The following is a 15,501-nucleotide window of genomic DNA, read 5'->3' on the forward strand; positions in this document are numbered from 1 at the left end:
TGCTTATAAGCGACATTAAAACCCGTGAGTAACAAGTTTTGGGCGAATTCAATAAATTTTTAAATACTTTTAGCGTATAATTCCGCAGGTTTCAAGAAACGCCAGTCATCATGTAAAATTTAACATTTTTAAGGAGTTTTCAAGAATATAATAAATCTTTTACATGAACCAATGTTGGGACAGAGAGGGAGAGAGAGAGAGATTTTGGGCTTCAGTTCACGAATAATGCTTTATATACTTTCGACCCAATATACCTATATCCATGTATGAAAACGTTTATCAAATGTTTATACATATATACACGTCGCTAAGTGCAAATGTCAAGAATGAACTTTTGTTAAGCACCAGACAGCTTGTAGATAAGCACCTTTAAATATATAAACGTAAAACATAACTACTTGTAAGTGTATAGTCTCATGTCACATTCAAATATGCACTTATATTCCCAGTTAAGAGATGTATGCATTACTTTGTGGGCACTCAAGTGGCGTATTGGATTTAATGGTACTTGCTTTGATTCGCCTAGCATAGATATATGTATGTAAGTACCTAAAGACATTCATATGTATATAGTATACCTAGGTAAATACCGATGCACATGGATTTAAATACGTATCTGCTAGTAACTAGGAAACTTGCATACTCGCACATACATTATGACATGCTCACAGTCATTTCCTTCTGTTTTTGCACTTTAAAGCATTCTCAATCCCAGCAGCTATGTATAAAATATTTACGCTGCAAGACATGCTATGTCTGCACTCTTACCTGTACGCTCGTATTCGAGTGCATATCTGCATATGTACATACATATGTATATGCATACGTATGTACATATATAAATGTTTGTACTTATAAGTAATGAATATTTCAACACTTGAAATTTTCAAGAATCATCTCATAACATGACAGTGAACATGACTAGTGAACATCTGTACATGATATGTATTCTCTTCGCCTCACATGTATCAAGTAGCAAATGGCAAGTGGCAACGGACTTGGCAAATAATAGCTCGCACGCGCATTTGCTTTGATTAATGTGGACAATTCTGTAAGTACGAGTACCACAGACCCATCCGAACACCATCACTTGTGTTGCATATAAATTCAGACAAGATATTTACTGCCACATAAAAATCGTACAATTGTAATATATGACCACAAGCGGTGAGAAGAGAAGTGCAAAAGGAACCGGCAACGATCGCCTTAAACTAAAGTAGGAGTGGTCACTACAGTGGTATGAAAATGAAGTGGAAATTTTTAAGGCTACGTCGAAAGTTGTTTCTTGTTCGATCAAAAATTTGTGAGATTCAAAATATTGTACTTTAATTAGTTTGTGTGTAGCCTGAGAAAGCTAAAAAGGAGAAAGAATTGGCTGCTTTCAAGTCAAGATATAGCAGGCAGGCAGTTATGAACAACGTGGTTAATCCTTCCCCTTCCCAGCTTGATCATCATCACACGTATAAGGAAAGATCTGAAAAGCGAAGTGAACTTAGTGAGCTATGCAGACTATTTTCGACTAGACTGAAGATTAGATATCGAGCCGTACCGTGAGTCACGATGCAAAGCAGCACTCCACAACAGTTATGAAGAATTGTCAATTTTAGAGTGTAAGTTGAAAAATTAACACCAATTAGTCAAGATCTATTAAAAATTTTCTGCAAGTTGAGAAAATGTGTTTTGAAATTGGTCTCCTTTCCAAAGCTCCCCCAGTGGCATGCAATTCAAAAATATTGCTTGAATTTTAAATTTAATATTTCGCGAAACTTCACCCATTCACCTACTTCAATCACTTTGTGTGGAAATCGCCGCCACAGCAACACTTAAATTTAATATCAGCACGAATATTTGCACTTAACGGGGCGCTATGACACCTTAGCCAGTCATGACACACCACCGTCATACGGTTGGCACAGAGCCGAGAGCAAGCAGTGCACGCAATCTGCTGTTACCCTTAATCCCCAGCATTTACGAATATGGACGCAGACTTTCGCTGCTGCATTCAGAAATGGCAGTCAACCGGAATTCAGGTAGCCCGTTAATGGCCATTCAAACTTACCGCCATTGGTATACGCTGTTCATCAGCTTTACCACCTGCCACCGACTGTCACGCGCCATCGACTTACTAATGCTAATGGACGCCGTGTGCGCCACAACGATGGGCAAACTTTCGAAGTACAAAGGTAAGAAAAAAGGATGAAAAAACAAAAACTTTTCGAAGCATTAAAAAATGACGAGCGCCATAAAAGAAATGAAAGGAGTAAAAATAATATTTTTTTTAAGTATGATTAAATACATATCTACACATGCATGTGTATGTACACACATTGGTATTAGTATTGTGTATGTGAGTGGGTATTCACGTTATCAGAAATATAAAAAAAAAATTAAAAATTGAGTGGGAAAATTGTTTTAAACTCACCATGCGCTTCTTTATTCGATAACGAGCCGCCAACGAGACCGCCAATGCCACCGCTACCTCCAGCACCACCTCCGCCGCCCATGCCATGCATTGCTAGACTGTTGGACGAATGCAGACGCGCCGCCACAAATGTCGCGGGCAGTGTCACCATCACCAATGTAAATGCAATAAAAATTTTCCACATTGTTAACATTATCATTACACTTTGATGGCAGTTTTTTGCAGTGACCGCAACAGAGACAACAAGAAAAACAATACCAGCTATGTTGCACTGACGGCAGACAGCCTGTGATAGGGCGAGGGAGATAGGCAATTGTAGATTCTGCTGACACAAAGTAGCCTCCTTTCAATTCAGTCCAGAAATCACGTAGTTTTTAGTTGAACTGTAGGTTTGCTCAATATGTAATTGTTTTATTATTGCACTTATTAATGCTGCTGCAAATCTTAAAAAGCACTTCGTTGCCAAGTCAATATTAAGTTTTCTGGAAAGAAAGGCAAAAGTAAAATTTGATAATTAAAAATGCGCCAAAAGTTTATATATTTGAATGCACTGCGAAAATACTTAAACGAATTTGTACATTAGGCCGGGTCGGGCCAGTAAAAAAAACGAGTATCCCTCATACATTTTTTATTAACGAACCGATTTGAAGATGTGGTATATCTTTTAAAATACATACATATATGGGAGATATTAGTCTCGTTGAAGTGTGCTATCTCCCATTATTTTTTTTTTATTTAATACTTTTTTTTAAGTTATTTGCATCCAGCCAAAAAAAGACAAAAACTCAGAAAAGGAAAGAGATTACTTTTGCTGTCTTAAGTTCAAGATAATCAATGAGACATGTAAAAGTCAAATAAAGAAAAATGTGAAACGGATTTTTAGGCTTGAATATTTCAAGAAATTCAAAAATTCAAAACATCTACATACATCTACATACATACATACATATTTTTAACGTCTTTTTAAATGGCAGCGAGGCTGTTTTTCTGTCAATTCTCGTACTGGAGATATTGATTTTGTCACAAAAAAGATTCATAAATCAATTGCAATCAAAATTTTACTTGCACACGGTTTTTAATTTAATTTCAGTTATTTTTTTGATAACAATTAACCTACTTATAAATTAAATAAAAAAATACGGCACAGTCCTGGGATGTGGATGGATGTCATAACCACGTCCCTGGCCTATATAGTAGGCATTTATAATCGTTAATTTTTAATAAAAAATGCACAAACCAATTAAAAACTATTTAATTGTTAACTGCAGAAAATCACAATCAACAATTATTTAATTATTTGCTATTCTCCACAATTACAGTTAACCAATTGTTATTTGAAGTGGTAGCAGCTACCAATTAATTAAGTGTTCACTGTCCCTACAATTAAAATTTGCCCAACACTGCCATGGACACACACATATATACTATTTTCATATCGTTTGCAAGGATATCTACTGGAATCAGTGCGAAGGATGTTTCATTAAATATTACTAGAAATCCCAAAATAGTTCTCAGGACGCTTAGGCAATGCAAAGATGTGAGTATAATCGCACAGTTTTTTTTTGCCCTTCAGCCCAAATTGGAGCGCAGTAGAGTAAAACTGAGCTGATCATCCGCCAAGCACGATCCTTCATCCTTTCACTATGAATCTATCAATCGTTACCACCAAATATTCGATTGCGGGCTTGCTATTATAATTAGTTTTGTACGCAACATTGAGTCTAATTGTCTATTCAGCCTTTCTCCTGTTTATCAAAGCCGCATCTGTTTTCTGTTCAATGACTTCTAAATATCCTGAGGATATCCATACCTTAACTGTCGCTCTCTTTGCCGGCTGTCCTTTCAATGTATGTATAAGCCGCGCTACTATTTTTACGACGATATCGTTTGCGTTTATTTCTCTCCGAGGAAGTGTATCGGTGCTCAGATACTCGTGACACATTAAGCTGCATAGGAGAGGTTCGAAACGGATCCCTCGGGTATCCCCGCAATCAGTTTTTATCAGGAGTCCATCATTGATCGCCACCAACAGCGTGGACCGCGTGAAAAGGCATCGACACAATCCTGACGTCTGACAGTGCGCAACCATCCACATCTTGGAGTTCGGCCTCAACACCGCCTAATCAAATGCAACATTCCATCTGGGAGAGTAGTGAGGCGGAGAAGCATCGTATAGTGAGGTTGGTGGCATACACAGCTAACGCTAGTAGAAGTGCAGTCCCTCGTCGTTTAGGACAGCTAGAGGCAGTTGAAACAATGCCTATGCTGATCTCGGAAGACGAGGCAAGCGCTTAACTCGCTGCATTGATGACATATTGCACTAGGACTGGGCGTTGGTTGTGTATGCAGTGTCAGCAGAGCCGCTGACATGTCGGCCGCTGTTGAAGGAGCTGTCGTAGATGAAAATCTGCAGCTGCCTCGAGAAACTCGCCTAACTTGAAACAGCACGTTTCCTGGACCTACCGTTAGTTGAGCTTTATTACAGCTATTCATAGGCTATCCGATTCAGCCAGGGCATAGTAATGTTGCTACAACAACAACATTGAGGGCACTGGACGTAATTTTGGCAAGTCTTGGCCAGATTTAGCATTCTACACCAGTTGTTGATTCTTCTGTTTGCCAGCTCGGCGAAGTCGGCTTTAGGGCAAAGTTTACAAAATTAAAGCGGTAAGCCAGAGTGAATAAAAGCACACCTTACAAAACCATGCGATTTCTAGTCATCGAGGTTTTTTAATATTTTCAAATATTAAAAAATAAATTTGCATAATTTTTCCACAATATTGCCTTCGTACTAGGCATGCTGTCGTTTATTCTCAAAACTAAAAAGATATACATATTTATAACACGAACCGTACACACACACAGACACTCACCTTCTTATGTATGCAAATAATTTATGTGTGTATTTATGCCACATCGTTATTGTAGTAGGAGTATATCTATTTTGAGTGTTCATAAATACAGCATCGAGAGCGCCTCACCCAAAAAACAGCTTTATCCTATTTTTACAAAGCACACATTGAACTATGGCATAAAAATAAACATAAAAGAGATGACCCAGAAAATAATATGAATTTTCAACCAAAAGCAAAAACAAAAACGAATCTTCGAAATTATGTGGCAGCAGTTCAAAGTTTGCTTTGCAAATATCCATAGATACATATGTACTACACATTAATGTAGGTAAACTCAATACACACGACTATATACGTACCTACACACATATGTATGTATAACATGGCAGGGAAAAATCAATTTACTTAATAAAAACCGCTAGAGATTCGATAGGTGCTGCCAAAAGTGCGGGGTAAAAAAAAAAAATATTCCAGAATTTTTTATGAAGTGCAACTCTTACTTTTTGCATTTTTTGCTCTTGTCAGACCTTAGATAATAATGATGCCATAATTGTGGCGGGAATAGCCACAACTGAACAACGTACGAAAACTACAAAGCTTACTACTCGTACATACATATACAAAGTATGAAAGTCTAACAAAGTCCTGCTGAGTTGCTAAACATTCCGAAAAAACGCGAGGAAGGAAAGAAGAGAAGAGAAAGTTTTAGACAAACCCGTATTACACATAGATTAAATATGTATAAAGTAGGCGGAATTAGTTTAGGAAGTGAGAAGCAACAGCAAAGTTCTTAGTGATTAATGGTAAGGTGGTGAGATTAAAGCAAAATAAAAAGCCAAACAATCAGACATTCTTACGAACAAAAATAGCATATTTAACGAAGTTGTTAAGAAGAAGGACACCATATTTGCGAATAGTCTATTACTTTCTTAACAACTCAGCAAAACTTACGCGACATATTCTATGCACCTGATTTGCTGATTCCTTAGATGAAACTGGTGTTCCAATGATGACCTCGGTTCGGTTACCCTTGGTAAAACAGTCCTTGAATACTATGACGAAGTCAAATATCTCAGGATTATTCTGGATAAAAGACTAAGCTGAAATTGCAATCTAGACGAAACTCTTAGTAAATCCACCCGAGCCATGTGGGCCTGTGGAAGACTTTTCGGTCGAACATGGTGTCCTAACTCCAAATTAATAGAATGGCTATACCGAACTACAGTCCATCCGATTGTAACTTATGCCTTCATAGTCTGCTGACCAAAAACGCTACATAAACTGCCGTTGCATGTATGGACAAACTCCAAAGGATAGCTCTGCCGTCGCTGACAGAAGCAATAAAAAAGTGTTAATCCGCGGCCTTAGACTACGCAATGAGCGGCTGAGTGATGAGCGGATTTTATTCCTCGGCGGCGTCGACCAACCATTCAGAAATGCCTCTCATTGTGTGGCCACTTCAATAGTATATCATATGTTTTAATTTTAAGCCGCTCATTGCGTTTCCTCCGCCTTATAATCGCTCCTAGGTTGAACCCCACTCCATATTTTTATCCAAGCAGCAGCAGCTTGGAGGAATTTTCCAGATATGTACACTGGTACACAGACGGATCAAAGGAGAGGGCAGAGCAGGAACGGATATCTTTGGACCTGGCTCCAAACTTTCTATTGCAATGGGTACTTGGTCAACGGTTATTCAGACCCAGATACTACCAATATCAATCTGTGCCAGACTAAACCTTGATAGGGGTTTAAAATTCGTGTTTCTAATTATATTTTCAGATATCCAGGCGTCCATAAATGACCTTTCCAATAGGACCTTCAAGGAATGCTTTGACACTAACCAACTCTTGGCACTGTAGCACTGTACTACTATGCCGGGTACCAGAATACTGTAGGATTTCAACTACCGAGATCGCTTACGAAATGGCAAGGGAAGGCTTATCGCCTACACTTCTGGACCGGAACCCTTTTGGGGACTCATTTGGTCCTCCTCGAGGCTTATAATCGAAACGTAGGTAAACTCAGAACGCAGTAAATACTGGGGAGAAGTGGGGCCCTTAGAGGGGCCTGACTTTTGGGTTATCCTTTCAATAGGATGGAATACATCTTATTAACAGGCCATAATCACCTGCGCTCCCACATGCCCCGGATTCATCTTTCCACAGAGACGGATTGCCGTCTTTGCCTTTAAGGTGAAGAGCAATCGGAGCACATTATGTGTGATTGTGCAGCATTAGCCAGACTTAGACTGCATTACATCAGTTCTTTCTCAGTCAATGCGCTTAAGTTTAGGAATTCATTTACTAAGAAACCTTTATCTTTTATAGGGGAGGCTATTAACATCCTGGGCCTTCAGGGTTAGGATATATCATAGGGATACAAAAGATCTTCTAGGCCCCTTGTTCTGATGCACCCAAAAAATTTACATTGCGTTCCTTAAATGGGTTCTTAAAGAAAAAGCATGTCATTCTATTCTAAGGCAAAATTTCTCTCTCGAACATTTAGAGTACCTCATCTATTAGATCAGATTTAATTCAACTCGATTCGGTTTGATTAGATTATATTAGATTGGATTCTTCTTCTTCTTCTTTTTTGGCGCTGTAACCACCTAAACAATTTGGCCGAGTTCAGCAAAGCACGCCAGTCGTTTCTCCTCTTTGCCAAGTGACGCCTATTGGAAACGCCAAGTGAAGCCAAGTCCTTCTCCACCTGATCTTTCCATCGCAGTGGGGGCCTCCCTCTTCCTCTGCTACCACCAGCGGGTTCCGAGTTGAATACTTTCAGAGCTGGAGCGTCGGTGTCCATTCGAACGACATGACCAAGCCAGCTGAGCCGCTGTATTTTAATTCGCTGCACTATGTCCATATAGTTGTAAAGCTCATACAGCTCATCATTCCATCGTCTGCCACTCTGTCTCAACCACTCCAAGAGCCGCCTCATCGGATGTTGTCATTGTCCATTTTTCTGCGCCATATAGCAGCACGGGCATGATGAGTGACCTATTGAGCGTGGTATAGGCAACTCGTTTTAGTGCTGTCAAAAGCGGCTTTAAAGTCGACAAATAGGTGGTGAGTGTCGATCCTTTTCTCGCGGGTCTTTTCCAAGATTTGGCGTATTGTGAATACCTGGTCTATGGTGGATTTGCCAGGTCTAAAGCGACACTGATAAGGCCCAATCAGTTCATTGACGGTGGGCTTCAGTCTTTCACACAATATGCTCGATAAGACCTTGTAACCTATGCTGAGAAGGCTGATCCCGCGGTAGTTGGCGCGAATGGCGGGGTCACCTTTCTTGTGGATTGGGCAGAGCACACTTAAATTCCAGTCGTCGGGCATGGGTTTATCTGACCATATCCTGCATACGAGCTGATGCATGCACCTCATCAGCTCCTCGCCGCCGTACTTGTATAGCTCGGCTGGCAGGCTGTCAGCTCCAGCGGCTTTGTTGTTTTTTAGCCGCGTTATTGCTATACGTACCTCGTCATAGTCAGGCGGTGGAACGTCGACTCCGTCATCGTCGACTGCGGGCTCGGGTTCTTCTTCTCCACAACTTCCCGTGCTGCTACCATTTAGTAGGGCGGAAAAGTGTTCCCTCCATAATTAAAGTACGCTCTGGACATCAGTTACTAGGTCGCCATTATTGTTCTTACAGGATTAGATTGGATTAAATTAGATTATTAGATTTAATTGGACTCGATTGGATTCGGTTCGGTTATATTAGATTATACTAGATCAAATTAGATTCTATCTAATTCGATTCGTTTTTATTTGAAGAAGAAGATCAATTTAGATAATATATGATTGTACTAGGTTTGATCTGATTAGATTTCATTCGAATAGAAATTCCAAATTCGTTTTTTCTAACAGCGCACTATGGTCTATATGCCTGAGATTTTGGTCAAAACTAACCTTTTATATGAACTAGAATCAAAAAAGCCACAATGTAATAAATAATCAGCAGTCAAAGTATAAGTACGTATATTTGTATAATTGAAAATTCGGTTGAGCGTGAGAGGTATTGGTATTCAGCAACTATTTGGTATTCATCAAGCTTTCTTACGTCTCTAGCGAAGCTATCCCAGTGGGAAAATGTAATGTTATGTATAGTAATCGAAAAAATAATCAGTAAAACAACCCTTTCACATTCGAAAATGCATTACGATGTCCTAAGAAAAGTGGGGCATTCAATTTTACATTACCTAGTATCGAGAAATGAATGTGTTTTAATATGATATTTTTGGAACTTTTTGAATATATTAGAATGCTGATTACATAGTTAGCAGTAATATAATCGAGAACTCATAAGAAATACGTTACATTATTTATCACTCTTGTAATGGATTACTACTTTTCCGACTAAGATGATTAGGTGAGAAGGAAGTTGCACTCAAATCGTCACATACGATATTACTCGTCACGTAAAAACATATTTTTCTGATTATAACATACGTGAACGTACTTACTCTTTATCCCGTTCAGCTTATACGACGTGACGTATCACATAATTTTCTTTCGTATGGTTACCGATCCGTGAACGGATGTTACGATTCGAGCCTTGGTCCAATGTTTGCAATATGGCAAATTCCATTTTAGTGCGGTGAGCCAAAAGACAAATGCCACCCATTTCGGCTTTCACAGACCCCTCTTTTTGAGAAAAAAACATTATTTACTCTTTCCGGTTAATCCGGAAAAGATTTTGGTTTTTTTGAGTGCACTTTAACCCTACAACTACCATTTTTTCAAACCTATGTAAAAAGGACCACTTCTCATATCAGTCTGCTATGAACAATTTTGTTGCAAAACTTGAATGAAGTTTTATACCACACATGAATGTATTAGTATTTGGCTTTGGGTATAGCTGCGTCAAGGCATAGAATAATGATCTCGCAAGTCAAGCTAGACATATTTTAATTATTCCAAACAAATTGATAACCATGCCGAATTCTCCAGGTCGTCCTTATTTGAGTGTACTTACTATAAAATATTTTATATTAGAGATTTTTCGCAATAAAGTAATTCTATATACATACATACATAAAATATTAAGAATTTGTATTATAATAAAAAACAATTTTAAAGACAAACTATAAAGGTAGTTAAAAGAGGTAAATCAACGAAATGAACCAAAACCAGAATAAAATAAATATGGAGCTTTTTATCTCGTAAAATAGCAAATCTAGAAAAATAATCAAACAAACTGGTATACGAAGCAAAAATGTGCAAAACTTTAGAGAAAGATAGAAGAAAAGCAATAACGAGCATGTGCGCTTCAAACTGGTGGTCAGTCAACTGGAAATGTATACAACAGCTGTCCAACGGCCAGCCATCCATCCATCTATTCGTTGTGAGCGGGCCGACAGCTTTCTCACGGGTAGGATATCCATATAAGCTGAGCAAGTGGGGAGCTGAGCAGTTTATACATGCATATGTGCATTGAGTTGTTGTACATGAGTGCTCCTTCATTTGGGCAACAGAGTGTTCACTGAGAGCGCACACTTTTATACAAGCGTATATATGTATGTACATATGGTATGTATATGCCCATATTCCGTTTCGTGTACTGTCAGTCAGTCATGGAATGCGCCAGGCATTCGGTCGCTCTGTTATTCACTCTGTGAAGCATTCATTTAATTCACATTGCACTTTCATCAAAACAAATGTGACAGTGGATGCAAGCAAAAATTTTATTACTGTTGGAATATTCGGAGAATTCTAAAATTTTTGAATTTGCTTCTAAATAACAGAATGAACAGAAGAGAACTGTAACCAGGAATCAGAACGGTAAGGGCTAATATCTAAAACAACTAGTTTTACACCTTTTCAAGTTCAAAATGAGAAAATATGAGATTGTAATGGGAAAATGTAAGATTATATTCAGAAACTGTAATTTTAAATGGGAATGCGTGGGTACGAAGACTCATTGAGCGTGGGCAAAATATAGGGAATAATGTGCGGGATTTGGTAATGGTCTGCGACAACGCCCAATGTCACTCTTCGATAGAAAGGAAAGTGGCCGACAATTCGGGAGGAAATGCCACAGTTTTGTCTCTAGGTCCTTATTCCCCAACGTTAAATCGAATAGAGAACATTTGGGCTAAAGATAAATGAAAGTAAAAGCGAACCTGCGTGTGCCAAATGTTCATCCCTCCGGACTTTGCGAACAGAGATTACAGTATTTGGAAACAGTAATAGACAACGCGAAAATAACAATAACTGGAGGAGATTTCGCAAGGGCTGTACATCACTCCACTAATTTTCATACAGACGCACTTGTATTAAATAATATGCATGTTGGGGTGTAATGTTCCTTGGCCACATCTTCGTTTACTTGCGTTGATAAATGTTGTTTTTAATATAATTAGATTTTCAGTACGCTACAAAATCTCATTTCAAATTTATATTTTCTCATTTTGAATCTATTTTTTTCTCATTTTGAATTTCCTTTTTCTAATTTTGAATTTTCACACACTCAATATGAATTTACATTTCTCAATATCAAGTTATAAATTCCCAATTCAATTTTACGCTTTCTCATTTGGATTTATATTTTCTCATTTTGAACTTACACTGCTCAATTTCAATTAACACAATCTCATTTCAATTTACTTTTTCTCAATATAATCTTACATTTTCTCATTACGAACTTGAAAAGGGTAATCAGGATGTTTTAATAGATACCTGAAGCTAAATTTATACGACCATATTCGAACCCCACACTTGCGTACCCGTTGCCATATTGGGCAACATGGGCAACTAATGTGCGAGATGCGGTAACAAATCCGTGGGTTACCTGTGATTCGCCACGTAAAAATACTGCGCAATAAAAAGTCCAATCAAGCTTGGGATGATTCTCCTCTCCAACTTTGGCGACCCTCGCAAACATAATAAGGACTACGAAATATGAATATATAACTGGAATGACCGAAAAGTCACCCTGCAGCCAAAGGAGTTGCGCGTCACATCAGTATCGGCAAAAAAAGGGGAATAAAAGTGTCTTTTTAAGAGGAAGAACATATAGGCAGATAGGCGTAGGCGCGAAGTGTATAAGACGCTGGCTGGCAGGAATGCAGCATAAAAGTTTTATCAGAAAATAATGCAATAACTAAACGGTTCCAAGGGCAGGTTTCGTACATGCAAAGACAAAGTTGGAAACCTGGCAACAGACGTCTGGGTCACAATTTAGATATGAAGGGACCACGTCTCACCGCTTTTCGCGAAAAAGAATCTAGACCAGTGGGAGGAAGAACTTAGACCAATGTCTGAAAAACTGAATCCCTCCACGGACCAACTTATTATACCCTATAAGTGTACCGAAAGATCTGGCAAATTCAACCATCATCAGAATTACTACCAGAATTTAAATGTGTTCTGTTAAGTCCAGAGAGATCATACCGCTATAGTCGGTATCTACCACGGGACCCGCTTTCTGGACCACATATACAAGGTGAGTAGAGATGAGAGAAAATCAATCTATGCAAATATCTCACCTTGATCATCCTGATATATGTCTAAGAAGCATGCATGACGCTAGATGCAAGTTATCCATTTTATGTTATTGAGAAAAGTGCAAATAAAGGTTGGGCAGCTGATCTCTACTTGAGAGAGTCTCCCGAAAGTAAAGTACGACCCGAGTCATTTAAACCTTAGCCTTACGGGAACCGGCCAGCTGATTAGGAAATACTAAGCTGGCTTCACCTCGTCATCCATTAAGCCGCTACGGGAATAAGGGTTCAAGACGATATTAAGGCGTACAGCATGGATTACTACACCATTTCCAGTTGGATTTTAGAAAGAGTCAACTGGATGTTAGAAAGAGTCAATTGGATTTTAGAATAGTCAACTGGACTTTAGGAAGCGTAAATTGGATTTTAGAATAGTCAACTGGATTTTAGAAAGCGTAAATTGTATTTTAGAATAGTCAACTGGATTTAAGAAAACGTAAATTGGATTTTAGAAAACGTAAATTGGATTTTAGGAAATGTAAAGTGAATTTTAGAATTTTCGACAAAAATTTTGAAGTAGCCAGTTTTTTCTTATGTGCGGTATTTGTCAATGCAAATTTTTCTAAAATATTCACTTTTAAGCGAACATTGTATCGGCATATTAAATAAATTTTTTTAATAAAAAAAGCAAAAAATGGAGGCACAAGACGACTGCGGTATTTGCTTATGTAGTTACAATGCAATATATATTAATACATATTATATTGTTAAAACTTAATAAAAAGTATTTATTTATAACCTGAACTTCAGCAATATTTGAAACTACATAACCATATGCACAGCATAGTGTATGAATCATTAAATCCAATTAACGCTTTCTAAAATCCAATTTACACTTTCTTAAATCCAATTGACTACTCTCAAATCCACTTGACTCTTTCTAAAATCCAGTTGACTATTCTAAAATCCAAATGATCGTTTCTAAAATCCAGTTGACTATTCTAGAATCCATATGGCCCTTTCTAAAATCCAGTTGACTATTCTAAAATCCAATTTACGCTTTCTAAAATACAATTGACTATTCTAAAATCCAATTGACGCCTTCCAAAATCCAACTGGAAATGGTGTAGTGAATAGCACCCAACCAGCAAAAGAACGTCTGAACCAAATACTGGCTCCTAACCAGATATAAAAGCTCCTTTAAACACCCGGGATCAACTACAGTCTAGAATAGCTTATCAACTTTGCCTCTCGCGACTTTCGTCCAGCACTCACTGAGCCGACTATGAGCCCATCTGCCCAGAAGCATTCCACAAATTGCCACGAAAACTCCTGTATCTTCCGTATCAGCGAAAATGCCGTAATGTGCCCTACCTATTCAATTCTTCAGAAATGCAGGAAATAGGAAATATCGCTATGACCTGAGACCCAAATCTGCCTAATTTTACAGTAAGCTGCGGCGAACCGGAGATATTTCAAGCGTACCCCAACCAGTTTCGAGCGCACTACGAGTAGTACGAGTAGGTATGCATTTACACTTTTATCAGTATTACACTGGCGCATTGCCTGTGGACCATCTCGTTTGTAGCGGCAACCAATACCGGAAACACGCTGGCAGCTTAAACATTTACAGAGAATTCCCGACAGACCACATCTTTTTAAACTCTGTTTGGAGGAGGATCAAAACGGAGCCAGGCTGGGTATGCATTGATCCGTTTCTTCAGTTATGAAGTCAATGTTTTCAAAGATTTCAGACTGTTCATAAGCTACATTGAAAAGGAAACCACTGCTTCCTAGCTTACTCGGCAGCCTTACCCGCATAGTCTTTAGGTCGCCATTTAACAAGCACAAGAAGCGACTAAAATCAGCGCTATAGCGTCAATTAAGAAGAAAGAAAATATAACTTTTATTAAAGAAAATCTATTAGATTTTATTTCATCTTGATTTTATTTTTTATATGAACATATGTTGTTTTATTTTTTATTTGTTTTTTTATTTCATTTAATTTTTTTTTAATTAAGGTTTTCTGTTTTAAATAAAAGTGTTACTTCATCTTGATTATTTTTTTATAAATATTATTTTATTTTTAATAATTTTGCTATTTTTTATTTAATAGTACTATATAATTTTTCTCTTCATTTAATATCTTTTTATTTTATTTTTTAAATCAATATTTTTCTTTCAAATACTGTAAATATTTGTTTAATAATATTTATGACCATACCAGACCATTGTACCAGCGTAACTTACTAGCTTGACCTATACTCGCACTAAATAAATATTGGCTTACTGCGCTACCATTTTGCCTCCCCTCAAAGCACTTTTCAATCTAATCTAACAAAAGCACACTTTTTTGCGTCAACACTCTCACTCCACTACCTTCATCAAAGCAAACTTGTGTTTTATAGCGAAAATTTCGCAGCGAGCATATTCGTGAGGGGCACCACCTACCTCCCCACCCACTGTCCATGGCGACTGATGCGTACATAAAAACTCGCTGCAACATGTAATCTTTATACGCCACTACATAAGTATCGTAACATGCCTCCCTCACTATATCTTCTCCGCCCACCATTTTTTTTTCCAACTCTCAAGTCGTTTGGCTTACATTGTATTGCGGCGACTATTCCCATTTCTATTATGAGCCCACTTTATAGTGGCTGGCGCAGCATTGGATGTGCAGTCCATTCACTAGCTTTAAGACTTTTCCCCCCAGATCAATATATGGCTTTGTTCCCCTCCGCCACCTCGTCCCGTTCTTTGAGCTATTTGCAGTTCAC

The 15,501-nt window shown here is 38.1% G+C and overlaps 1 protein-coding gene across 5 annotated transcripts in view; it reads right to left on the bottom strand.

Moving 5' to 3' along the window:
• Positions 1-15,501, bottom strand: part of LOC118735355 (neural cell adhesion molecule 1-A) — a 233,164-nt gene that overhangs the window by 182,712 nt on the left and 34,951 nt on the right. For all 5 annotated transcript variants that reach the window (XM_036465061.1, XM_036465064.1, XM_036465063.1 and 2 more), the window contains exon 2: positions 2,423-2,904. In XM_036465061.1, coding sequence (XP_036320954.1) covers positions 2,423-2,621 — 199 coding nt within the window. In that variant the 5' untranslated portion in view covers positions 2,622-2,904. The remainder of the gene's footprint in view (positions 1-2,422; positions 2,905-15,501) is intronic.

Source organism: Rhagoletis pomonella, unplaced genomic scaffold (genome assembly GCF_013731165.1).
Source record: "Rhagoletis pomonella isolate Grant_MI unplaced genomic scaffold, Rhpom_1.0 Rhpom_scaffold_00003, whole genome shotgun sequence".
Taxonomy (NCBI): Eukaryota; Metazoa; Arthropoda; class Insecta; order Diptera; family Tephritidae; genus Rhagoletis; species Rhagoletis pomonella.